The sequence below is a fragment of the Dermacentor silvarum genome, chromosome 9 (genome assembly GCF_013339745.2).
Source record: "Dermacentor silvarum isolate Dsil-2018 chromosome 9, BIME_Dsil_1.4, whole genome shotgun sequence".
Lineage (NCBI taxonomy): Eukaryota > Metazoa > Arthropoda > Arachnida > Ixodida > Ixodidae > Dermacentor > Dermacentor silvarum.
The window spans coordinates 110,868,267-110,896,022 of record NC_051162.1 but is presented as its reverse complement, the minus strand read 5'-3'; the positions used below and the strand labels follow the sequence as shown (position 1 = coordinate 110,896,022).

The 27,756-nt window shown below is 45.4% G+C and overlaps 1 protein-coding gene and 1 long non-coding RNA gene across 2 annotated transcripts in view; both read left to right on the top strand.

The window, feature by feature from the left end:
* LOC119464923 (trypsin alpha-3-like) overlaps positions 1-6,407 on the top strand; it is a 41,150-nt gene extending 34,743 nt beyond the window's left edge. Inside the window, exon 9 of the mRNA XM_037725792.2 lies at positions 2,404-6,407. Coding sequence (XP_037581720.1) covers positions 2,404-2,604 — 201 coding nt within the window. The 3' untranslated portion in view covers positions 2,605-6,407. The remainder of the gene's footprint in view (positions 1-2,403) is intronic.
* A 5,250-nt stretch (positions 6,408-11,657) lies between these two features.
* Positions 11,658-27,371, top strand: LOC125940197 (uncharacterized). Its single transcript, XR_007463432.1, has 3 exons — positions 11,658-11,739; positions 21,550-21,634; positions 27,338-27,371. It is a non-coding gene; the product is annotated as an uncharacterized LOC125940197 (long non-coding RNA).
* The last annotated feature ends 385 nt before the right edge of the window (positions 27,372-27,756 follow it).

Genomic DNA, 27,756 nt, shown 5'->3' with positions numbered 1-27,756 from the left:
GGATTTCTTCACGATTAAAAACTCCATCATGTTCTCGCTGTTGTTGCATGCTACTTTCACACGTACCATTGCCCACTTGTGATATCTCGCCACCACTATAGCTGGGCAAAATAGTCCGACTTTTCTTCAGCGCTGTTCTCGTTTTGAACCAGCTTCCACCAAGAGAGGGGTAACAAGTTCGCTTGAGCGCTGGTGTCTATGTTCAGCATGGTTTTTTCCCTGCCGCCAGTGCTGGTACCAGCCACTCGTCCCTAGTCTTCGCATCGCACATATCAATCTCGTGAATATCAAAATCCTGCTCAGTGTCGAAAGCTTCGTCCTCGCTGATTTCATGCACTGCAGGTCGCCGACAACACACGGCAAAATGGCCGCGACGTTTACACTTTCGGCATTATCTTCCTGCCGTTGGACAGGGTCTCTCATTGTGTGCCTACCCGCACTTATCACAGCGGGGAGTCTTCGAACCTGGCGTGTGAGCTGGTGCAGAAAACTTTGGAGTTGTTCTTTTCACAAGGTGAACAGTTTGCGCAGGTTCGTCCCACACCTTGTCCTGGTTTGCCGCTCACTCGTCAGCCTTGCACATGTCAACAGCCGTTGCGAGCGATGTCTGTTTCTCTCAATAAGCATTGACGCAACTTGTTGGCGATTCCGTAAACAATTTTGTCTCTCACCATAGAGTCTGCCGGAGTACCGAACGTGCATGTTTGGGATTTCAGCAAAAGGTCCCGGTAAAACTGTTCAAATGGTTCGTCTTCGGCCTGTACACGGATACGAAAAACGTACCTCTCGTGCGTCTCATTATTTTTTGGGGAGGAGTTTTCCTCAAATTTCCGCAACACACCAGCATATGAAGGCCCCTCTTCGAAAAGGAAGATGTTGTAAACTTCGACGGCTTGCTCTCCGGCGACGTGAAGCAGCAGGGCAAGTTTTTGTTTATCAGTACGCTCCGTCAACGGCTCAGTCGCTGTCATAAATATCTCGAGTTGCTGCTTGAAACGCCTTCAGTTTTCGGCCGTGTTTCCGGTGAAGTGCAGCGGGTAAGGAGCCTTCAGTTCATTCATGTTTAGCGCAAGAGACACCGCCTCCCACGTTAGGCCTAGCGCACCCCACTTTTGACACCATGTATCGTGTTGCGTCAGACATCCATCGCAGGCGAACAAATACTAGTTTATTCTTAATAGTGTCAGAGATACACACATGTGGCGCTGGTATCACGGACCATGGTTGCCAACGCATGTTTACTTAAACAGCTAATATGATACAGGTTCTGTATGCAATAGTACTGATATGGGGCTAGACAATGAGCCCACACAGACTGCCCATCAGCATTACGAAATCTTATACAACCATGCTGAGGTATTTACAGTATTAAAATGCATTCTGATGGGACATTTTAATATTCTGGAAGAATCTACTTCAGAACAATGCAATGGTGGCTTTACGGAGACGACGAGCTTTTTCTGTTTCACAAAGAGAAGCAAAAGAACAGAAGAACATTGTTGGTGACGCCAGTTTCAAGACTCTCACTAAACATTTCCTCACGCCAGCCAAAGGTACAACAATTGGCAGAAAACAGTCAGTTGTGTGTTGCAAATATATTACTTATTAGAACATGAAATACAACCCGGTCACTTCCATACGCACTCATTGCAACATATGAGCTTGTATTCTGCGTACGTGGTATCCAGGTATCGCTGGCGTTAGTCATCATCAACGGTAGTCCTGTTTTAGTGCTAAAACCTGCTGAGTACGGTACAGTTTTCTCGCAATGGTGCGAATATAGTGCACCGTCACAGTGCTGCACGCATCTGCAGAGCTAGAACTTTCGTAATATGCGGACTAATTCAAGATTACTTGCCCCAAATGGTGGGTGAACTGCATCATTGAAGGCTAATTAGGTAATCTCAAGAAATCACTGATTCAGTGTATATAAATAAGCATCTCATTATTGTGGTGTCCAGTGGTCACTTCCATCAGTCTATATTATGTAAACTGCCGTACAAACGCCTCTTTTAGCGGTCCTCAAATTAGCGTCGATTTACGCCGAACCACTCTGTCCTATGCCTGAAAATTTCCTAGCATTATCACACCACCCAATTATCTGCTGTCGTCGACTGTGTTTCTTTATCTTTGCATCTGCTCCGCAACTGTAATAAACAACCTCTTATGTGATCTACGTATTGCATGGCCTATCCAAATCGACTTCTTTCCCCTAATTTAACATAAATATCAGTTATGCCCATCTGCTCCCTGATCCATCCTGGGCTTTTCCTGTCGCATAACTGTTACACCTACAATTTTCCCTACGATAGCTCGATCCGCGTTTCTAACTTTTTTCTCTAGTACCTTTGCTTTCCCACAAATTCTGGATTGAATCGCCGTATAACTGTCTCGACGTCGCAGGGCGACTCCGGAGGACCCCTGATGACGCGAGTCCAAGACGGCCGCTACCTCCAAGTCGGCATCGTATCCTACGGCATCGGGTGTGCTCTGGACGACATGCCTGGAGTGTACGCTCGCCTGGAAGCCCTCGTTCCCTGGTTATTGAAATTCATAGGTTCCTACGGCAGTTACAGGGACCTCAAGATGGGCGAAATTTCGTAAACGTTGTATTAGAAGTTGCACAAGCTAGACGGTGATCGAGCCTCTTTATAAATATAAGCCACTTTCCCGCAAACCGGTTTGCCAAACTAATGACAAACATTTTCGCAAACAGCGTGTATGACCGCAATTCATTCGTATTATCACATTGAAAATGTAGACGTAGTTCTCGTCTATACTGCATTAGAAACAAGATCCAACAATATGCCGCCAGTATTCCGTCTTCATTACATAACAATTCATAACAATTAGTGGTGCCGGCCATTTTTTCATCGAATGACCAATGCGGAAAAGCGCCCTTGCAAACAATGAAATGTTTCTATTCTGCAACCAACATTGTTTTATCCATGCAGATGTGCAGTGTTACGTAGTAGTACAAAAATGCGCGCTGTCAACATTTTCAACAGGCCTGAAGGACATCAAGAAATGGCAGGAAGTTCAACCCGAAACTAGCAACCTTAAGTGTGGAAACAAAGGAAGTACTTGCAGCTATTCTGTGGGAGGAACTGCTTGAGTGCTTCTTAACTCAATTTTGGGAAGTTTCAGTTCTCTCCAATGGTTTATGCTCTCCACGCACTCCAATGGGGAAAAACAAGTGTCGAAAAGGGAGTCAGGTATGCTGGACCAGCAGTAAATCTCAGAAGGAGTTGCCGGACTCCTGTTGTGCTAAGAAAGTTACGAACTAAAAAAGTGGAGCAAAAGTATCGGGAGTCCAGGAACAAGGGCAGGCTGAAAGGTTCCTAGTAGAAGCTTGCGTTTGTATCCAGCTCTGCAGCAGTTCTGCGTCATTGAACGAAGCGCTGACAGTGCAAGTTTTAGGATTAAGACGCATTGAGTATACTTATCCAGGCTCACTGCAGGATTGACATTAGGACTAAGAGAGGTTGCAGCTCCACGAAAACGATTAGATTATCGCCATTAAGTCACCTACGATATATTTCTGGTGAGGCAATCTGGCACTAGGATACATTCAATGTTCATGTTCATGTCAACGGACACGTTTACATAAACACCTATACCGAAGCAACACAGGCGCCGCATAAAAACCTGGACGTGTATTGCTCGTCTAAGTTTAGCTGGCTATTTAAGGCATGTCTCGCATGTGGGCACTTTGTGACGCTCAAGCAAGCGATAAAAGTAAATCTCAGTGAATTACTACGACTACGTCAATTATTGCTGCCAGCTATGACCATAATATACACTAGATGTGTGATCACACACATAAAACTGTCCCTCTGGTTTCATATTGCACTGATCGGAATGATTCAACGCTATCTTTTAGCTTTTGTGGGTCTCATTCGCTGATTCGATAGGGGACGAACCAGGTAGCTTATTCAAATCTAGCAGCGCTAATCATCCAACGTCTAACAATGAAGCTAAACCGCGTTCGTTTTAGGTTAAAGAGATTACAACTCTACTTTTTTGTAAGTACAACTGCTTGTTCTGTATTTACCTCGATTATATAGATTCGCAAATGTACCCAACACAGTACGTACACTCATCATGCTTGGACCGATTTTACTGAATGGAAGAAGCACAATTTCCGACGCTCACTGTTTTCGAATCGGAAACCTCAATCTACGGGGTGATCATTTTTAAGTTTTATGTAACTTTTAAGTGTCGCTTGTGCAAAAAACACAATTTAGTCCTTGAGCTTGATTGTTCAGAGAGGCGGACATTACTTGCAACAAAACTCAAAACACATATGCACATTATTCAAAAAATCACTAATTAACTTCCCACAATACTTTGAGGCTCATATTCAACATACAAATAGTAGCTTGTGAGTTTGTCAGGTACATCCGATTGGAATGAATTTCCTGATTGACTCCGGTTTGGAGACATACGCCATCAAACTGGCCGTAAAATGTGCTGTCGGTCCACTTACGTTTTTAACAGAGCGCTCTTTTATGCATTGAAGAACAAAGGTAACTGGAACGCACATGTATTTGATCCACCCTTTAGGAAATAATATCTCGAGAGTGGTGTCATCCTGTAAATTCATTTTAAGTGGATGTGTTTTGCAAGCTCACCGGTTACAATATGTAAATTGCAAAATGTGCCGTAAAGTAATTAGCTAGACGTTAATTACTGAAGTTTTGTTAATTAGTTTAATATTGGTTTCGATTTCTCGTGCTAGTAATGTCCGCCTCTTCTAATGATCCAGCTCAAGAACAAGCATTATTCTACCTGCCACGGGCGATTAAAAAATTCCGTAAAACTTTAAAATGATCACCGTATATCTTAGGAGGTCTTTGCCCACTGTTACCATGTTTTATGAATTGTTCCTCTCCGCGTACTTGCAAGACATGATCGAATTACAACAAAAGATCTCCTCCTCAGTAGCATGCGTTTCACGGGCTGTAGGTACTCTGCTTGCTCCAACATAGTGTGTTCTTGTAAATTCTACAGCTGTGGAGTTGAGATAAGGCGAGATGGGGATGCAACAGTCGAAAGCGCAGTTACGTCCTTGAGTCGTAGAAACCCTGAATGGTGTGCAGATTTGCTAACTGTCGAAACATGTAAGCACGTGTAGCCACATAAGGGATCGCCCCAACTCTGGTCACGGTGGTACTCCTCCGAACAGTTTTTAAGCCAATAGTATACGATAGTACATGCAGCCACACTTACTGTTCTCAACAGAGTTAACTAAATGGAAAAGGGGCTACCTCGCAAAGTGTGCACACTTTTCACATAGAACTCAGCAACTGTTTAACTAGCCTAACTCACCTGTCTAGTCAGCAATCATGACGTACCTAATCTTGCAGTAAGCTTTCTACAAAAGCTGTTGAAGAAATGGGGGCCATAACGGCCTTAACAGTCGTATATAATAGCAAGGTAAATAACTTGATGTCATTCGCTATTCAATGCATTAAGAAAATTAAGCAGGATAAACATAATTTTGTATTTATATACAAATAGACGGCAAAGATTGCTGCACGTGGGACATGAAGGCAATTAGCGTGAAATTCACACACCGGCGCTGAAATGGTAGCCGAATTTTAAAGCTGTTATTTATTTTACTTTGGTTGGGATGCATGCGAAAACGCATACTTATATAAGAGAATGAAACAAATAAAACTAGTCAAAAACAGATCCCCCTCAGCTCATCTGGTCATATTGTGCTACTTCTGACATTGCGCGTGTTCGCCCTACACATAAACCTAAGTTACATTGTATAAAGCATTTGCTACAGCCAAATATTGTCGGTGTGGAGTCGAAAATAAGATTGACACATTTACTGCGCAGATTGGATGCGTCACCATAGATAAACGACAACAAAAGCAACAAGAAAGATATGCGAATCACCTGACGTAATGTGTTCGCCTTGTGCCTGCTGAATTCGCCTTGCTTTGCTTGCACTTTTACACTACCAATTGACTTAATAACCTCTCTTTAATTATGCTTCATCTCTGAAATGTTTTAACAGGGCTGCTATTCAAGCAAATAAAGAAGTGAGCATCAACGCAGTGATATGAAGCGCTAAATTGCAGAGAGGTATAAAATCTGACGTATAAAATAAACGCACTTGGGGCCCAATTTCAGAGAATATCGGACTTTTTGTGGTTTACGCTGCCTACGATCCTTCCTATTATGAAAGTTTTCTCAAAATACAAACCTTTTTTAAGTGTTCTTCGAATCTTTGCTCACTCAAGCATCCTAAGGGAATGCATCGCACTAAACTCACTATAATGCATTTGAATTCGACGGTAGCTGTTGGAATATTTTGTGTATGTTCAATTTATTGTACGTGCTGTATATGTATTTAAATATGTATGAGAAGTTTGAAATAAATTTGTTGTCGATTTTGCTGGTTTCCGGCTCCTGAACAATTTGCGTAACAAGTATAAGACAATTTACTACTGCGAGTGCAAAAAAAACTGCATTTTTGAAATTGCTGCAAAGATTGTGATGACAAATTTTAGTAGCCGCACTTTATTACGGGTACTGTCAGATGTTCAGGAGAATGTAGTTAAGGCAGGTATTCGTTATGACCACCACCAACCTCTCGCTCCGACGGGTGATAAGAAATGCATATAATCGATAAAAATGAATTGTTACATAAAACGGCATCTGCTGTGCTTTGTTTCACGTCGGAAAAGTTCAAGCAGTACAAGCGGAACGTCGGGAGGTCTTTAAATAAAAACAGGTGATGTTTACTGACAGGTGTAATATGAAATTATACGCACAGGGCACCATATTTACACACAGTGTGCAGAAATTGTGCCATGACTTGGAACATGCTGGCTGTTTAAGGTGTCCGTTTGAGACCGGTGCCTCGCAGAAAAGGTTATAAACCACTTCATTACGCGAGTTGCAGAGGCACCCCCAGTTACATGATCCAACCAATGTGTGTTTCTTAGTCTGTTTGGGAATAATCAAATAGCAGTAAATGGTACTGATTCCGCTTTGGTCATTAAGCAGTTAGGAGAATCCCAAGAATGGCTTTCATGCTTGAGTCACTTTCTTCAATGGTTCTTGTGCTATGGCCATGCGCAAAATGTAGCAGACAGACAGACACCTTCTGCGGTCGTCATAAGGGTTCTTTCCAGGTCTCATTTTCTGCACTGCAGACGTTCACAGCTTAAAGGCAGGAACATCAAACATGATTAACTTGTATTGTTGTCATTCTTGCTCTTTTGCACGTGCTTACGAATGGATGCCATTGCCCACTAGCTAGGAAAACGTAATAAAACGCCTTTACCGCGAAATGACCTGTATAAGAACGTATTGATTACGTCCAATTTCTATCTAGCACATTGTCACGGTGGCACGAGCTTTGTAATGCAGGAGCCTTGTGTATTGTGAAATACTCTACTACGAGGACCACTATGAAGAAGTTTAGGTGTCCCGAACTGTTTATTTCTTGCTTTACGACGAACGCCACGTAGCCGTGCGGCCACTGCCCTCATGCAGACGTCACCAAGATGCATGCGTTCTGCGGAAGCGCTAACGGTAGCGCTAGCGACACAGTTGACGAGTGGGCTGATGTCAGTAGTAGTCTTGCTGCACTGCTCTAGGAATCGTTCTACTCGTGCGCTCCTCGTTGTGCCGCATCAGTGGGTGCGATGGATGCCGAATACGTCGCAGTTGATCATAAGATGATGTAATTGTAATTGACGACGTCTTCAAGTACATCTTGGGCGGAATGGACGCGAATGTCTTTGAAGGCAACGGTTGTCAAGATCCTGCAAATGAACCAAGAATTTTCACGGCAAGAGTGGCGACAGCGTAATTCGGTGATCTTCAGCTTTACCTTGCGTAGCTACGGCGTTTCGCCGTGAGCATGCTGGGAACCTTGGTGGCAGTAAGACTGGCTGCATTTGCACGTTCTGGTATATGAAGTATCCACAAAAATAATTACCTACCTATTTCACCGAGCCTCCCTTAATTCACGTTAAATAACGTTTTCCTTTTGTTGAACGTGCTTAGCCTACTGTATCTCTACTGCTGTGGTGCGGTGTGCGACCTTTACAAGGAAGTGACCCATATAACGAAGAATTTGGATGTCCCGAGCACTTCGTTATGAAAGAACTTCATTGTACTAAACAAAGCGTTATTGGCGGGAAGAAAAAAACGATCAGAAATGTCTGTTAAATATCGTAAACTTTTTTAATCTACTAGAAAACGCTATTCAGATCAAGCTGCCAGCGTTAGTTGCATGAGAAGTATGAAGACAATAGGAAACGATGGCTGTCACACTTCACGCACCGCTTGTGTTCGTCATTCGCTATGTTCTTCTTTCAATGAAAATAGCTTGCACTGTGTACGAAAATAAAAATGCGCTAAATATAGCATTTTCATTACATTTAACAACGCGTTGGGTCCTTAACACCTAATTATCGCCTGAATTACAAGTCGGTTCAGCTAATAATAAGGTAGTTTTGTAGATTTACGCTCTGTGACGAGTGTCACGGCAGCAATGATGTTGCAGTAGCATGTGTGTGATCAAGCGCGGCATCTTTGATGTGTCTGTATAATGTTTAATTCAACTCTGTGTATCTGTCTTATTGTGTCTATATTTTTCCTTTCACGATAAGCATACCTGGTTTCATGAACGGGGTGGCACTGAAAGCGTAAGCATGCCCACATTTCTTGCAGACCTTCCGAAGCAACTCATATGACGAATCAGTTCTGCGGTGGTCCTCAAGGTAGCGGTTGACATCATGAAAGAGAAAAAATTGCCATTCACGTGAAAGTATACCTCTCCCTGTGTTCGTTCGTTTCGATTTTGCTGTTAATTCGTCCACGTACGACATCCGATCTGCTAGAAACCTGGCTAGTTCAGATGGAAGTCATAGACCTGCCGCAATGTGCTGATGAAACACAACCGCATGACCCCCTCTTTTATGCCGGAGCCTTTGGCATTTGGGAACTTTTTTCAGGGTTTGTGCCACACATTGGCCGTGCGAAAGGTGGCGTCTATGCCCGTATTTCGGAGAACACCGCAGGCTGCACTCCAGCCAAAGATGACGAAGTTGTATGCATCTCAAGGGTGTGGATCTTGAGAAAAAGCCGCAGTTTCGCCCGAAAGGCGAAGCATCGACTGCGATAGCAAAACAGTAGACAGCTATACGAAGTCAGTATTGTAGTTTTATCGGCCGTAAAAGCTTGGAACTATTTGCTTACTAACTAAATTAACAAGCATGGCGGCAGCCCCTACAAACAAACATGAGCACACCACACTCGATGGCCGCAGACACTCACTGTCAAAGCGCTGGCGTGAGGAAACGCGGCAGCAGCAGCAGCTAGGGAAGTGACCTTCGTGCTGTGTACCACTTCCACGCAAACTGAGCGACGGGAACACCGCACGCACAGCGGTATAAACCTCCTGCGGATTGATCTTAAGATAAGGCGCGCGCGACCGCGTGCGTCCACGCAAAGTACGCAATTGGTGCCGCAGCAGAACATCGTCCCCCCCCCCCCTCCCTCCCGCGTTGCCTCCCCGCTTCCCTCCCTGCAGAAGGACTTGTTGGGAAATTTGGTGTTTGTTTAACGACATATTATAGCGCGAAGGCAAAGTTACACAGAAGATACACCGACACACGTCACAGGCGCTACTAACAACTTTCTTCGAAAGACAGCGAGAAACCGTATATATATTTTTCCCAACGCGCAGGCGCACCAAACACTTTGGGCAGACTACAGAGCGCAATCATCAGGGCCAACACGATCACTTGGAAGGTCTTAAGAAAGTAAGTACTGCGTTGTACAAAACCACAAAGGTCTGATTTACACAAGCACTACTTTTTTCTTCTATGTGAAACATTTCCAATAGCTCACGTGCGGTTATTATCTTTATTTCTGCCCGGGATCGTCACATCATGAAATCTCGGACAAGGGCAGGCTTTACAGCGCGCTGAAAGATGCATATTCGTCTTTCATCATGTTATTAGCATGCTTCCTCATTCGATCATTGTCGCAGCGGCCACTTTGTCCTACATAGGACTTTCCACAAGACAGTGGGATTTCATAAATCACTCCGTTGGCGCACCACCGGTAAGGTGTGGTGTTGTACTTGGAAGCCTACCTTAGATTTGTCCATTATGCGGGGACACAGTTGGGACAGCCTGTTGGGAGCGGAAAATACTACAGGCACTCCCTACGTGTTCCCCACTTTAAGTTGTGGCTCCACTTATGCACATACGGCACGACTTGCTGCCTTTGGTCACTCCACTCACTGGCTCTGGCCTCATTCGCTGGTGTGCCCGCTTTTAGTTTCTGTTGCAAGGATTCGGCTGCGGCCCTCCCTGCGTAAGCAAGATTGAGCCGCGATTGTCGGTTCCCAATGCGCGTGGTCGCGAAATACGCAATTGCTGTCGGAGAACAACGCCCCCTCCCCAGCCTCACAACCCTCACAACCTTTCGCGCGACGGAAGACGGCGCGCTTCCTGTCGGCTCCCTTCGCACGCTTTCACTTGCACATACAGCATACGGCACGCGGAGACGATTTTATCGCCGTTGGACTTTATACGGAACCTCACGGCGACAGTGACGACGTCGGCGGCGGCAGAAATGCGCCTGGAGTGTCCATATAATTGCTGTCGCAATAAAACGGTGGCGCTGGCGGCGAAATTAGATAGAATTGACAACTGGGCTATTTTAGAAACACAACATGAAGGAGAGAACTGTGGCCGACACACTGCAATTGCACACAGACACTGCACAATCATTGAAGCGATTGTCCCCACTCTTGTTATCAATCGCCTCGTTCACATTCTCGATCATGCATGGTTTTTAGAGCTTCCCCGATATTCTAGTTTATGTGCTGTAAAAGCTTGCTGCCATCGTATGATCTAATTATTATAGCCGGAAAAATCGCTGAAATCTGCTGATCTTTATTTTTTGTCTTTCACTAGGTGTCGGCCTATTTGAAATCATTTCTGTAGCCCCTATAGACTTATGGCTTATTAAGAGAACTGGAGCAATAGGAAGCAAGCGTTTCTTAACACTCCAGTGCTGCTTATCCTACCTAGCTACTTCGGAGAGCCTTGTGAACTTTTTATGTCGAACATATACTGTGAACTGGAAGCTCAAACCTTCTTTGTCTCAACGGCGAACTTCAGTATTCAATGGGAAGAATTGGCAAGATAGGACAAAAAAGGCCCCTTGAATTATTGTTTCATAGCTAGGCATGTAAAGAGGAACATCGATCAAAATGTCAGCGTTTGTTGGATATTCTAAACAGTACGTGACTGCTGGCTTTCCGAGTAAAAATATCTCGTTGATGTGTCATAGCGTCCCTGACCACGGTCTTATTTTTCTAACTTGCCGTTCTAAGGTAAGTTAGCAGAAATAATTATGTTCAATTCATCAAACAATGTCAGTTATTTTTGGTCCCTTCAAACTCCAGAAATGGCCGGTCTCAATATTACGTATTCTATTCGTCTTTTCTTAGGTCGCTTCGGGAATCGTCCTCAGACAAGAAAAACTAGCCAACCCGCTTGCTGAAGCCCTCTCCTTGGGTCTTTTGTGTTGTTCGGGGAATACTGATCACCATACCACAATATATATATATATATATATATATATATATATATATAGGTAACTAGGATCCTTAAGTACAGCATTTGAAGAATTCTTCGGAGAGCCTCACTCCCTCACCTAGCTCCGTGGTTTTCGATTCGTCTTTACAAGGTGAGACTTCATCCGAGAGGCAGTTGCTCGTCAAGAAATATCTGCGTTGAATATACTGTGTTGGCAAGACGCCTTAAGACTAAGCGTTATCTGCGTAGCATATAGTCTGTTGGCAAGACGCCTTAAGAGTAAGCGTTAGCTCGTGAATTCCTATTTAAATATAAGGGGACGGAGAAATCGTTTCCTTCAGCAACCGCTTCCACCAATTTAATTAGGTTTGTTGAACGTGAAAGAAAGAAGTAAATTACAGCAGCTGTGCGCAGCAGATGTTTAAAGCAACAGCTTTTCAGTAGCTATTTGCTCATTTTGCTGTTGGCGTCATCCGCAGTTGCGGACCTATGACAGTGATAGTGCAATCTGCATTTCCCGTGGGTATGTGCATTGGGGTATGTGCCAGGGTGTCCCATATGCCACTGGCTTAGGTCGTTGTCCCTACGCTGTTATCGTCATGCCATCATAGTCATACAGGCATTGTGACGCCATTTCACTCCATCATCGTCATCTCATTCCCGTCGTACAGTCGTCATTACGTCGGCTTTGTCCCGCCTTTGTCGCTATACAGTTGTCGTCATACCCCTGTCATCACGCCATCACCGTCATACAACAGTAGTCATCCGATTGCCGTGGTGCCATCATCGTGATTTTATTGTGTCATAATCTCGTCCTAATCTCCGGGATTGGCCATCGAAATAGGCCAAAATCATATAGTACCCCATACGGGAAAGTGGGGCTAACTAGACAAGAAATCTTCATCTTCAAATAATTACGAAACTACAAGAGACACGCTGTAGATTTCAGTGCCATGATGGACAGCCACCAAGGCGGACTTTGAAGAAGAAGCAGTATACATTTATTCAGCTGTAATACTTTTTGAATCTGTAAGACACGAAGTTCTTGACCTTCTAGAAACGCCCCACAGTGCCAGAGTACGATAAGAGACGAAGGCGCGTCACGTAAGCAGTGTTGCCAGGTCGGACGAGGCGGCGTAGCCCAAAGCTAGAGAAATTGTAGCCCAAATGTAGCCAGACACAAAAAAAGAGCAAAACAATTTGTAGTCAAATATAGCCATACTTATTTGCAGTTTTATTTGTACATATTTATTTTTACATTCGACTACGGCAATCCTTTTTTGCAGAACCCGTCATAACAAAATGTCCCTGACGGTCGATCCTTGACATCAACAGCAGCGACACAGTGCTTGCACGCAGAACACTTTTTGGTTGGCCCCGGAAACTCTCAATTAGCAGTAAATCGCCGCAGAGGGCGAAAAAAGACAGACGTAGCGAAATCGAAACAATTGGGCATGACGCTTTCGATTGTTATGCAGACCCTGACAGGAGATCTTGGGCAATCGCGCAAGTAATTAGTAATATCATTTTCTCAAATTATGCACGAAATGGCAACGGAAATATTCAACAGTTTTCGCCAAACACACTTTGTCTCATCGTCCTATCTTGTTTTCTCTTTTTTTCTGAATTAGGTTAGGTCGGGTTAGCTGGGACACACTCTATATAGTTTCCATTTACATCAAGCTGGCCGCCATCTTAGGTCTCTAGCACGTCAAGAACACGCATTTAAAAAAGTGAGAGATGACAGATGCCACTCACTGTCGGAATCGGTGAAACCGAAGTCTTTAAAATATTACTGAGCAATACGACACATCAGTGTTGAAAGCGCGGATTCGATTTCGGCGACGAGCACGTCCCCAACGTAACGAGCTCGAAATGGTAAAAGCCGCAACGGCTCGCAAGGAGCAAAGGTAAACGACAAATTGATGACAGTGGTAATCCTTCGAAAACCTGTTACTGTCAAAAAGCAAAACATCGTCATGTGCTAATAATTATAATTGCTGGGATATTGCGTGCCAAAACGACGATATGATTATGAGCCATGCCAGCAGTGGGGGACACCGGATTAATTTTGACCACCAGGTGTTCCTCAACGTGCACCTCAATCTATGTTCCCGGGTGTTCCTGCATTTCGCCTGCACCGAAATCTGGCCGCCGTGGCCGGCAATCGAACCCGCGTCCTCGAGCCAGCAGCGCGACACCTCACCTGCTAAGCTAACACGGTGGGTGATCTTCGTGCGACGTGGTGCAGTGATGTCATTGTGGCAAACATGTTTCGATATTAGCACAATGAGTACCTGCGTGAGTACCTCCAATGATCACTCTGGAGCATGGATTAGGGCGCCACTTATAGCCCAAACAAAGCCAGGTCGCAAATTTTCAGTACCCCAAATATAGCCACATAGCCAACTAGCCCTAGTCGACGCCAAATTTTTTTTCGTGTAGTCCAATTTGGCTATATATAGCCAAACCTGGCAACACTGCACGTACGTTGTTCTATTATCATCAGCTTAAAGAACTTCAGAATAGTGTTGGCCTGAGCTCGTTGGTTGCACATAGCACAAATGGTTTCCAGCAGAACGAATGGACACGGACAGAAAGGGACGACGACACACGCTGGACTAGCAACTGAATGTTTATTCTTGGTTTCCCACACCTTTTATAGCACACGACAGCCAATGCTTTTTCCTTTTGTCATGCCGGTTATCCGTCCTTCAGGGCGAAGTGTCGTCTTTGCGCAAGTAGTTTTTTTCTTTTTGTGTTAGTAGTATCGACGGTGTACTGATGCATGATTGCCCACTTCTGTCAATGGCCATGGCTTCTAAAATTTCGCGCGTCAGCTTGTCTTTACTTTTTTCTAAAACGTGTATGTCGTAAAGTTGTACGGTGCAATGATGCTGGCGATGATGAAAAGCGAGATGCCCAGCGGAGATTCCTTCTAAAGATGCTGCATGCTCTGTCCTGTCATTGACACACCTGCCTGTTTGTCCTATATATCTTTGGCCACATGATAAAGGTATATCATATATCACCCCTGTTTTGCAGGTAGTGTACTTCTTCTGGTGGTTGATTGTGCACTGCTTATTTTTCTGGCCGTTGTTGACTCGCGCACACATTGAATATGCCTTGTTTGGTGCTGAACATACAACCGTGACGCCTTCCTTTCCGGCTATCTTCTTTAGGTTATGGGTTAAGCCATGTATATAAGGCACAACTGCGACCTTCTTCCTTTTCTGTTGGCTCTTTTCTTTTTCTTGAGGCTTGCTGTTCGGGAGTTTTGTCTTCTTTAGCAACCCTTCGGCGACAGCTGTAGGCAGGCCTTTCAGATAGACAGCGTTGTTGAGCCTGGTTACCTGGTGCATGAAGCTTTCTTCCATGAGGTGATGACACGATTTCTTTAGGGCGGCTTGTAGCACTGTGGTCACGATGGCTCGTTTTACATTCTTAGAATGGTCGGAATCGAATGGCAGGAACCTTAGAAAAAAAAACTTTGTCCCAGTGGAAGAACGACGGCTAGCTAAGGCAAGAAAGAATGTACTGCATTCTCTAAGCCATGCGAACCTGGACCACCTATGCACGCAAGTCAGGAACTCGAAAGGTACTGCTCTTTCTGTTTTTTTTACCGCGAAGACCCATAAAGAAAACATTCCATTCAGGGTCATCGTGTCGGAAAGGAACACGTGGCAAGCACAAGTTTCCACGTATCTGGCAATGCAGTTGTCGCGGCTCGACGTCCAGGATCCATACAGGATCGAAAACTCGGAGGCCGTTATAAACTACCTTCATACTCATGGTTCGACGGTCTCGGCAGCTTTTTCTGTAGACATACAAGATATGTACTACTCCATTCCCCATTCAGGCATGTTGGCAGTGCTACGAGCAACAATCGAGGAGAAAGGCATTGTATCATTCCAGAATAGTGCTGGCGTTTTCTTGGACGCCTTCCTCGAGCTTTTGTCCTCCTATCTTAATGCCACTGTCATTTGTGTTGGAGAACAGCACTACATTCAAAGAAGTGGAGTCTGCATCGGCTCACGAGTCGCACCGTACTTGTGTGACCTGTTCCTCGCAGTAGTTGGTAGAAGAATTGAGGATGCTTTAAAAGACAACCACGTTCTAACAATATTTCGCTATGTGGATGATTTCCTCGTGTTATGCAAAACAGCAGATGAAACACAGTTAACCAAGTGCAGGGAAGGTGTCCTGAATACTTTCCATGAAGATGTCCGGATTTAAACTTCACCTTTGAAATGCCAGAAAGAAAAACAATTAGGTTTCTTGATTTGGCCATCACCTTCGAAACGCAGCACACATGCTGGAAGTACGAGACCCACTCTTGCAACGGGTTCCTGCCATTCGATTCCGACCATTCTAAGAATGTAAAACGAGCCATCGTGACCACAGTGCTACAAGCCGCCCTAAAGAAATCGTGTCATCACCTCATGGAAGAAAGCTTCATGCACCAGGTAACCAGGCTCAACAACGCTGGCTATCCGAAAGGCCTGCTTACAGCTGTCGCCGAAGGGTTGCTAAAGAAGACAAAACTCCCGAACAGCAAGCCTCAAGAAAAAAAAAAGTTGTCGCAGTTTCACCTGAAAGGCGAAGCACCAATTGCGATAGCAAATTTGTAGAGATATATACGGAGTAATGATAGTAGCTTCATCAGCTGTATAAACTTGGACATGCAGCAGCACCGGCAACACGCAGAACTGTTGTCGACGCCGTCGGCGTTTTGCCCGCGTTCGCACGAAACGCGTGCGGCGTTGGTGACTGTTGCCGGAGCCTCTGATATAAATAGGCACTTGGTTCTGCAGCTAAACGTCGCCTCCCTTTTCTCCCCCCCCCCCTCCCGCGCCCTTTCGCGCGTCGGAATAAGGCGCGTTTGCTCTACATATATGGTGATTGTAAAGGAGGAAAGAGACGCCTACTTCTGCAGCCCTTAAGGGAGCACGGTGCAAACCGCGCGTTTGTTCTCCGCCGTGGGTTCACTCCCCGTGAAAGCGCGCGTCCCTCGCGCCCTTTCACTCGCACATACAGCGTTCGGTGGCGCGTGGCGACGATTTCATCTCCATTGACGTCATACGGAACCTCACGGCGACGCCGACGGCAGAAATTTGCTTTGGAGTGTCCATATAATTGCTATCGCAATAAAAGAAAAGAGCCAACAGAAAAGGAAAAAGGTCGCAGTTGTGCCTTATATACATGGCTTAACCCATAAGCTAAAGAAGATAGCCGGAAAGGAAGGCGTCACGGTTGCTATGTTCAGCACCAAACAAGGCATATTCAATGTGTGCGCGAGTCAACAATGGCCACAAAAATAAGCAGTGCACAATCAACCACCAGAAGAAGTACACTACCTGCAAAACAGGGGTGATATATGATATACCTTTATCATGTGGCCAAAGATATATAGGACAAACAGGCAGGTGTGTCAATGACAGGACAAGAGAGCATGCAACATCTTTAGAAGGAGTCTCCGCTGGGCATCTCGCTTTTCATCATCGCCAGCATCATTGCACCGTACAACTTTACGACATACAGGTTTTAGAAAAAAGTAAGGACAAGCTGACGCGCGAAATTTTAGAAGCCATGGCCATTGACAGAAGTGGGCAATCATGCATCAGTACACCGTCGATACTACTAACACAAAAAGAAAAAAAACTACTTGCGCAAAGACGACACTTCGCCCTGAAGGACGGATAACCGGCATGACAAAAGGAAAAAGCATTGCCTGTCGTGCGCTATAAAAGGTGTGGGAAACCAAGAATAAACATTCAGTTGCTAGTCCAGCCTGTGTCGTCCTCCCTTTCTGTCCGTGTCCATTCGTTCTGCTGGAAACCATTTGAGCTTAAAGAAGCACGGGCTCACTTTTTATAAGCAAATTGTTGCTACGTGACGCAGCCTAACAAGCCAAGCATCTCATCCGCTAACTTGTACGTGGGGAACATTTTAAGGGTGTTTTAAGAACCTCAAGGTTGAAAGAGAAAATTTACATATGGAAAAACTCAGCACCCAGTACTAGTCTCGTACTGAATTAACGGGCTAGTGTCGCGCTGCATGCTGGAGCACTGGACGTTCGAGCGCTGGACGCTGGAGCACTGGATTGGCGCGCCATGATGGGAGGCACTAAAAACTGGTACATATTTTTTTTAAGTAAGGAAGGCGACAGAGAACATTTTACTGCAATAAATATTGAAAAATGTAAAAGGAAAACAAGATTGTGACCACCAGGATTCGATCCATTGGCCTGCAGGTCACATACAGAGTACTTTACCCCTACGCCTTCTTTAATTATTTCTGACAACGAAGAGAAACATATATTACAGATTTCAGTGCAGTTTTGTAGACGACAGGGCCCCTGGCGCGAACATATCATTATTAGGCAATTTATTTCGATTTCCTAACATAGGAAGTATCATGCACTAAAAAGTTTTTCACAGGCTTCCTAATCCACAGAAAGAAGGAATCACACAGCTACCTAAAGACCATTCCCCGCTGAAGGCGCGTCTGTCACGCCTGCTATCTCTTGCTAAATTCATCTTCGCCGTCAATCAGTGAAATTGTATATGCAAAATCATTGCAAAATAGGTCCACGCCGGCATCGCGTTTTGTAGAGCTAGGATGTAGTCAGTTCATGATCTACTAATTGCATACAAGCACCCACTAAAATGCGCTACTGTTATTTTGGGGTGTTCCATTGTCATAAACATTACGTATTGGCAATTTTGGTATATCTGAACATCAAGCACAATTTGTCATCATCATCATCAGCCTATATTTATGTCCATGCACTGCAGGACGAAGGCTTCTCCCTGTGATCTGCAATTACCCCTGTCTTGCGCTAGCCGATTCAAACTTGCAGCTGCAATTTTCCTAACTTCATCAACCCACCTAGTTTTCTGCGGCCCTCTACTGCGCTTCCCTTCTCTTGGCGTCCATTCTGTAACAGCAATGGTCCACCGGTTATCCATCCTACGCATTACATGGCCTGCCCAGCTCCACTTGTTCCACTTAATGTCAACTGGAATATTGGCTATCCCCGTTTGTTCTCTGATCCACACCGCTCGCTTCCTGTCTCTTAACGTTAGGCCTAACATTTTTCGTTCCATCGTTTTTTGTGCGGTCCCTAACTTGTTCTCGAGCTTCTTGGTTAACCTCCAAGTTTCTGCCCCATATGTTAGCACCAGTAGAATGCAATGATTGTACACTTTTCAACGACAGTGGTAAGCTCCCAGTCAGGATTTTGTAATGCCTGCCATATGCACTCCAACCCAATTTTATTCTTCTGTAAATTTCTTTCTCATGATCAGGGTCTACTGTGAGTAATTGACCTAGATAAACGTACTCCTTTACGAACTCTAGAGGCTGACTGGCGATCCTGAATTCTTGTTCCCTTGCAAACATTGGTTGTCTTCTGCATATTAATCTTCAACCCCACTTTTACACTTTCTCGGTTAAGGTCCGCAATCATTTGCTGTATTTCGTCCCCATTGTTGCTGAGTTGGACAATGTCATCTACAAACCGAAGGTTGCTGAGATATTCGCCGCACAATTTATATGTTGTGCCAAACATGTGCTGCATTTCTACAAAACACGAACAACTGCTGCAATGATTCTGGATATAGCCAGTGCACGCATTCCGTCGACCATGGCACAAAAAGTACCCTGTTATTGTGTTCGAACACAATAGATGTGCTATTCCCACCATTACTACATGGGTCTGAAGTTGGAAGCCACCTGGAGTTTGATACTTTCAAGCTCCTTCCAAAACGCCCTGTAAGAAAAGAGATTAAGGATTTTTTGTGAAGTAACGTATCAAAATTTTGCCCTTAAAATGTGGATAAGCAACAGGGTACTTTTTGTGCCTTGGTTGACAGAATGCGTGCTCTTCGTGGCTAGGGAACCATCAGCCATGCTCTCCGCCACACGTTTTACCCTAACCAGTACCCAGGCAAATGTCCTTTCTGTGGAGGACACCAAAACCTCTACCATTCTACGTAGGAATGCTCTAAACCACTCGGCCTACTTAGAATACCGAACGCCTGCCCATCCCAGTGGGAAGCCGCTCTTTCCAGCACAGTGTATGCCCGTCGACCCGCCGACCCAAGAAACTTCGTTCTCCTCTCTATTCACTGCTCCGCAGCACCAAGTGGCCGTATTACAGCGCCCACTGTAATGCGAATTATTCTTTGCCTCATTCTTGCCACTTTGCGGCAAGTAGGCAGGTAGGTAGTTAGCTAGGTTGCTGTCTCGCCTCGCTGTAATAAAAAGAAAATATTGCGTGGCCAACGGTGCAGTCGAACATCTGCCGTCGAGCACACCAGCCCTATGTTCTAACCATTAGGCCAGGACTGCATTTTTTGTATTTCATGAAAACTTCTCTCATTCCATATCACGGCTGCTCTTTGAAAAGTTCGGCGCGTGCACCCCGTGTGCCAATTCCTCGTCTTGGTATCTAGTGACAGCTCGCGCTGTGAGGCGCCGTGTTAAGACTCCGCAGTATCCGGGACCTGCCCCCATTCCTCTGTACTTTCCTTCCAGCAAGCTACGTAGGAATTGCGCGGCGTATTACCGACGTCATGATCGCTAAGTTAAAAGTGTTTTAACGTTTCTTCAGCCAGGTGTGCACGTGCCATGGTTGGTTTAACTTACACCCCATGACAAAACCATAGGTACACACGATTGCATAACGCGTAGTCGCTGATGAAGTCACAAAATCCGTGTTTCGCTCACTTACGCTCGTCCGTAGTACTACCTACGTACAAACCACCAATTGCTATGTCGTAATCTCGCGTAATCAACGGAAATCATTCCGTTGCCGCCATACGATCGCCTTCAATGTGTTTTTTGTTGCGCTGCTGTCATCACATGCATGTATGCTCGCGACCCACACACACACGACTACGCAATTGACACAAACACGTTGGCCCACCGGTCGCTTTGCGGAACCGTAAACAATGCTAGATAGCCAGGTACCTCCAAATACTATGCATAACATTGATTCCTACAATACGTAATATCTGTACAATCTTAGTTGTAATTTCATGTGTGACCCGAAGTTGCTTTAATATGTGAAGCATTCTTCGCCTCATTTTTGTCCCATTGCGGTAGGTAGGCTGGGTTCCTGTTTCGTCTCACTTTAGAAAAAATGCCGTGGATGGTGTGGGAATCTAACCTCTGCAGTCGAGAGCAGAAGCCAGGTGCTCTAACCATTGGGACACAATGGCAGGCATGCTTGTCTTGTTCCAAAGCCAGCCAGCTCTTTGAAACGCTCGGCGCGACCACCCCGAGTCACTTTGTTGTCAGATTGTGCCGTGTTAGACTGCACAATCTGAGGGACCGGCCCACATTTCCCAGTACTTGTGTCTCAGCCGACGGTAAGTACAGTGGCGCACCGACCGGGGGTGGGGGGTGGGTTCTAACCCCCCCAGAGGCCAAGTTTAGCGCTCTATCCACGCTATTACTGACATTCCTGTGTTATTCCACTCCATCAGTCATAAGTGACCTCCTCAGACACTGACACCACTCACAGCTGCCACGACCATTCATGTAAGTGCTTCAACGGATGACCACGTGCATTGTTTTGCAGACTGGCTTTCTGGCCCTGTTAATCTCTTACAAGGCTTTGAGTAAAACGCTTAAGCAATAAACATCGTCATCAAGCTTGGTGTCCTCATTATCATAATTATTATGCATTTTATTTGCTGTTGGATTCCTCTGGCTGAAGTAAGGACATTGCTTATTATCCAAAGTGCTTGCAAATATTGACTTTCGTATTTTTATTGTACTTTCTCCTATCTTCCGTATGCTGCTCGGTGTGTGTGATGCCAGGTACCCTGGAATTGTCCTAGGCAGTTTTCTTTCTTGTCACCCGCAACACCGTATTTAAAGTTGTTTGCTCGAAATAAATTGAAAATTGTGTATAACCGCTTCAAAGAAAGCTATCATTTCTTGCACACAGGTATTCCAAGTATCGTAACAAACACTCACTCGGAATGAGGTCCTTCCATTTGGGACTAAGCATTATTCTTGGAATAACAACACCGGTGAGTCCTATAGTACTTTAACTTCGTTTTGCATGCCAAAGTGTACTATGAAATAGGCGAGTAAAATTCGGTGGATCCGAGGGTATTGATGTTTTGTTACTTACAACCATATGAAGAACACAAATCAATAAAGCAAGATGAAGCATAGCAGCAAATGATTATTCTGTTTAATTGCAAAATTTTAATAATGAGTAAAGAGGACATGAAAGCGGACGTAAAGCGGCCGAAAAAAAGTGGCTGTGGTTTAGCTCGGGTTAAACCTAGTCGAGCAGCGATAGATACAGACCCCCGGCTGCGCTTAGGCTTCACTTGTATTTAGATATGTTGCCACGGCGCTTGGCCAACCGTTCGGCACGCTCCTCTTGAGTCTCTTCAGCGCGCTGTCTTCCCTTCATTTCTGCGGCGATCCCTGGCCTCCTTCAGGCTGGTCGACGTCTCACCATCCATACTGCGGCCTCAACTATGGCTGCGGCGACGCGGGATCTCCCCTTCGACACTCCCGGTTATCACAGCTGCGGAGCGCGGGGTGTGACGTCATACAGAGGGCGCAGCGAGCGCCCAACGACTAAAACCCCTTGATGTTAGAAAGTAGCGACACGCTTTGATCTACGCCGCAACACCCTCACCGGCGCGGTCAACCTCCTCTTTTTCTCCCCCTCTTTCGCGGAGGCAGCGCATCCGCCACGCTGAATGGCTGCGGCGCTCGAGACTACCCTGTCAGGTGACCCTGACGTCACAAAAACGGCGCCAAACTTGCTTTCGCGCGCCTTTAGTTTCTCCCGCTCGCCATGAGCAGTCCAAGTGGTGGTCGCCCTGCCGCTCCGAACGTGTGTTTCCCAAGTTTTTCCATCCTTTCGTAGGAATCTGAGATTCGTTCTCCGTGAAAATGCCTTGCTGCTGCGCGTTTCAATGCAGCAGCAGGCCAGAGAAAGGGCAAGCCTTATTTTATATCCCCCGAGGTGAACGGAATGTCGTGCGTCGGAAGCAGTGGCTCCATAACATCGGGAGAAGGGATTTCGCCCCTTCTAAGCACGCCGTTCTTTGCGAGGTGAATGTTGCAGCTTTCCTCATATTTGTGGATGAAATTGCATGGAGATTTTAATGCTCTTCGCATAGCCGGACTCTTCGTTCAGTTTAATACAGAGCACCGATAACTGTGCATATACTTTTTTTTAAGTGAGTCGGCTGAAATTTTCGTTGACTCTTCGAGCCGTGACAAAGCTTTTTGTGTTTTCGCGCGTGCGTTAGTTTTCAAATGTATGTAATTTGTGAGTTAATGCCTGTAACTCATATTTTGTAGTTGTGTGCGTGTGTGTGTGCGTGTTTGTGTATGTGCGTGCGTGTGTGCGTGTATGTGTGTGCATGTATGTGTGTGTGCGCGCGTGTGTGTGTGCGTGTGATCCTTGCGCCTGATACTTGTGAAGCCAAGGAACTATTTTACTCTTATTGCGTGCTTATTGTATCTTTGCAAAGTTTCAATACTGCGAGCATTTTTTTCTTTATGTACTTTATGTTGCGAAGGCATGAACCGCAATATATAGGTAGATAAGTGGTATTATGTATTATGTATTATTCGCGCATGCTCATTAAGTACAAGCCACGCGCTTCTGATAATGTCCCTCAATTCTGATAAACTTGACATCTTGAAGTCTGTAAGTTAATTATCAAGTGCCAGTCTTAGGAGTTTCCGTGTAAGCAATCAGCCTTTTTTTGAGAGAGAGAGACTTAGGTTGCTCCCAGAGGTGATGGAATGTAATTTCTCCTCATTTCATAGTGACGGAATACAGGCGCGTGTGTAAAGTTCTATGTTGGCTGTTTCGCAAACACAGCACGTATTTCGCACAGTGGCATTGGTACAAAGGCTTTTGGTCCACTCATTTTGGCGAATTCACTTTAAGTAAACTATCACATTTCTTCTTGGTTACCTTCTCTGAGCCTTTTAAGAGCGAAGATTGTGAACCAAATTCTCGTTTATACTCTACGCTGCTTATATTGTATGCACACAATACAGCTCCGCGTTACGGACAACCCAAGTGGCGACGTAGAGGTAAACAGCTCAGCCACTGCTTGGTACTCATTTTTTCGGAGCGCTTCCGCTTGTATCTATCGAAGCGTCCTAAAAAAAATGGCACGACGTTCTATCGGAAACGTACTTTCGTCATGGCAGTTTCACAAGGTATAAATTCCCATACAACGCTTCAAAGGGCCGAATAAACAAGCGCGCGCATTGATTCTAATGCGGCTGCAGCGAACCACTGGAGGGTTCAGCGCCGCGCCGACCAGGTGAGGGGGAGAAATCCGAGGAGAATTGAGGAGGAAAGCGCGCGCGCGGGGGAGAGTGTCGCTACTTTCTAACATCAAGGGGCTTTACCAACGACTAAACCATCGGCAGGAGCGGTGGCCGCGGTTAGGCGGGTTGCCGGAGAATCGAGGCCCGTGGTGTGACGTCACAAAGAAGGCGCGGTGAGCGCGCCAGCTGTGGCGGTTGCCAGGGAACGGCGGACGCGCGGCTGTAGGAGCGGTGGCCGCGCGGCGACCACGACGAGCTGAATCGCCCGAGAATCGAGGCCCGTGGTTGACGTCACACAGAGGGCGCGGCGAGCGCCCAACAGCATGAGCTTTTTCTCCCCCTCTTTCGCGGAGGCAGCGCATCCGCCACGCTGAATGGCTGCGGCGCTCGAGACTACCCCTGTCAGGTGACCCTGACGTCCCGAAAACGGCGCGAAACTTGCTTTCGCGCGCCTTTAGTTTCTCCCGCTCGCCATGAGCAGTCCAAGTGGTGGTCGCCCTGCCGCTCCGAACGTGTGTTTCCAAGTTTTTCCATCCTTTCGTAGGAATCTGAGATTCGTTCTCCGTGAAAATGCCTTGCTGCTGCGCGTTTCAATGCAGCAGCAGGCCAGAGAAAGGGCAAGCCTTATTTTATATCCCCCGAGGTGAACGGAATGTCGTGCGTCGGAAGCAGTGGCTCCATAACATCGGGAGAAGGGATTTCGCCCCTTCTAAGCACGCCGTTCTTTGCGAGGTGAATGTTGCAGCTTTCCTCATATTTGTGGATGAAGTTGCATGGAGATTTTAATGCTCTTCGCATAGCCGGACTCTTCGTTCAGTTTAATACAGAGCACCGATAACTGTGCATATACTTTTTTTTAAGTGAGTCGGCTGAAATTTTCGTTGACTCTTCGAGCCGTGACAAAGCTTTTTGTGTTTTCGCGCGTGCGTTAGTTTTCAAATGTATGTAATTTGTGAGTTAATGCCTGTAACTCATATTTTGTAGTTGTGTGCGTGTGTGTGTGCGTGTTGTGTATGTGCGTGCGTGTGTGCGTGTATGTGTGTGCATGTATGTGTGTGTGCGCGCGTGTGTGTGTGCGTGTGATCCTTGCGCCTGATACTTGTGAAGCCAAGGAACTATTTTACTCTTATTGCGTGCTTATTGTATCTTTGCAAAGTTTCAATACTGCGAGCATTTTTTTTCTTTATGTACTTTATGTTGCGAAGGCATGAACCGCAATATATAGGTAGATAAGTGGTATTATGTATTATGTATTATTCGCGCATGCTCATTAAGTACAAGCCACGCGCTTCTGATAATGTCCCTCAATTCTGATAAACTTGACATCTTGAAGTCTGTAAGTTAATTATCAAGTGCCAGTCTTAGGAGTTTCCGTGTAAGCAATCAGCCTTTTTTGAGAGAGAGAGACTTAGGTTGCTCCCAGAGGTGATGGAATGTAATTTCTCCTCATTTCATAGTGACGGAATACAGGCGCGTGTGTAAAGTTCTATGTTGGCTGTTTCGCAAACACAGCACGTATTTCGCACAGTGGCATTGGTACAAAGGCTTTTGGTCCACTCATTTTGGCGAATTCACTTTAAGTAAACTATCACATTTCTTCTTGGTTACCTTCTCTGAGCCTTTTAAGAGCGAAGATTGTGAACCAAATTCTCGTTTATACTCTACGCTGCTTATATGCACCCAATACAGCCTCCGCGTTACGGACAACCCAAGTGGCGACGTAGAGGTAAACAGCTCAGCCACTGCTTGGTACTCATTTTTTCGGAGCGCTTCCGCTTGTATTTATCGAAGCGTCCTAAAAAAATGGCACGACGTTCTATCGGAAACGTACTTTCGTCATGGCAGTTTCACAAGGTATAAATTCCCATACAACGCTTCAAAGGGCCGAATAAACAAGCGCGCGCATTGATTCTAATGCGGCTGCAGCGAACCACTGGAGGGTTCAGCGCCGCGCCGGACCAGGTGAGGGGGAGAAATCCGAGGAGAATTGAGGAGGAAAGCGCGCGCGTGGGGGAGAGTGTCGCTACTTTCTAACATCAAGGGGCTTTACCAACAGCAGGAGCGGTGGCCGCGCGGCGACCGCGACGAGCCTAGTTGCTGGAGAATCAAGGGCCGTGGTGTGACGTCACAGTGCGGCCACGGTTCAAAGTGCGGCAACGTTGAAGAAGCGAAAACCTGGCGTAATGTAGCTATCGCTACAATAACTTGCCGCCGTTAGGAGCCGACTAAAAACCTCCGCATTACGCGTGCGGTGCTCTACCAATCAAGCTAAATAAGCAGCCATCCCCCGTTTCAGATTATTGGGTATTTGCGTATGTGTGCAAGATAAGCGTTAGGACTGTTAACCAACTGCCACTGATCAGCGATGTCGACCTGCGCCAATTTGTCTTTTCATCCACTTTATTTGGTTTTATGTTTCTACATATTTTAACATTTCCATTAAAGGTTACTTGTTTCACCTATCCTTTCTTAGCTTTCAGTGTCAGTTTGTTTCACGCGGCTGTAACTATTATTAACAGTGTTTCATTTAGTTTTATGTGCTCTCGCAAAACTATAAGGTCGGTTGTTCCAATGGATGACTTTTTGCACATTCCTTCGTTTGCTCAGTCTCGAAATTTACGTGGTTCGACAACCGTAAACATGACAGCTGGTGACCTCCTAATGGAAGGCTCCGGAAAAGTTTGGACCACCGGGGATCTTTTACCATGCACCCGAAGCATGGTAGACGAGAATTCCTACATTGCGTCACTAGCGCGATGCGTCCACCACGACCACGAATCAAAACAGTGACCTCGTGCAACTGTAGATGTTTCTCATCCGCTACGGGTGTCCACAGTATTAGGTTTTAGTTTATGCAACCTAGTTATGTCATACTGTCTCTCCCAGCCGGAAGGCGAGGCAGAAGTTGTGCCGTCTACCTCACTTTTCTTTGTTCCCTCTGTTGTGCCTTCACCGCCGTCAAATAATTACTTTCTTCATCAGAGTCAGGTTGTGCCCATCAATTTTGTTATTACATTTCTCTCGTATTGTGGGCTATATTTCATATATTTTCTAGTGTCAGATTCATTTTGTGCACTTGGTAACAATGCCCACATTTCTTGCTACATTTCAGAACTACATTGTGTCTTATTTAGAAATTGTATAACTTTTTCTTGTATATATGCAACCTGCTTGTAGAGTAATGTACAGGTGACCGGAACGACGTCAAGGAGAATGCTTACTCCATCTTACCCTGTAGTCCAACACTTGTTCAGTGCGTAAATTAATGTCACATAAAGATGTAAACTTAAACGTTATTCTTTCCTCTTACATTGTTGATGGATCGCTGGATCTGGGAGCTGTTTTTGACGATCGATTTTTTTTCTTAACCGGCGTGCGAAACACTAACTGACATCATGAAACTACTTTTTCAGCTTCTGGCAAAAAAATTCACAATTAATTCTCCGGGCAAGTATTAAAAATGACATTTCTTTTTAATGCCTCTTATTAACACATTATAGTTCAGTCAAATGCAGTGTGAGTAATTTATATAGATGAAATTCGAGACTTGGGCAGCTATTGTATGGCCATGGGCGCTCCACAACAAATAAATTGTTCAACTATCAAAGCATGATAACATGAGCTTACATGGAAAACGTTTCGGCAATGAAGCGCATTTCATAAACGGCCGAAATATTCAATAAAAGACAACTGCAACAAATCGGCAGATTCTTCAGTCTCTGCAAGTAAACCAAAGTAATGAAATCCAAGCAATTAAATATTGAAAAACAATTAGCGAAACATACACAACCACATCTTCATGCTAAGTTGTAATATTTTACAGTACAGTACC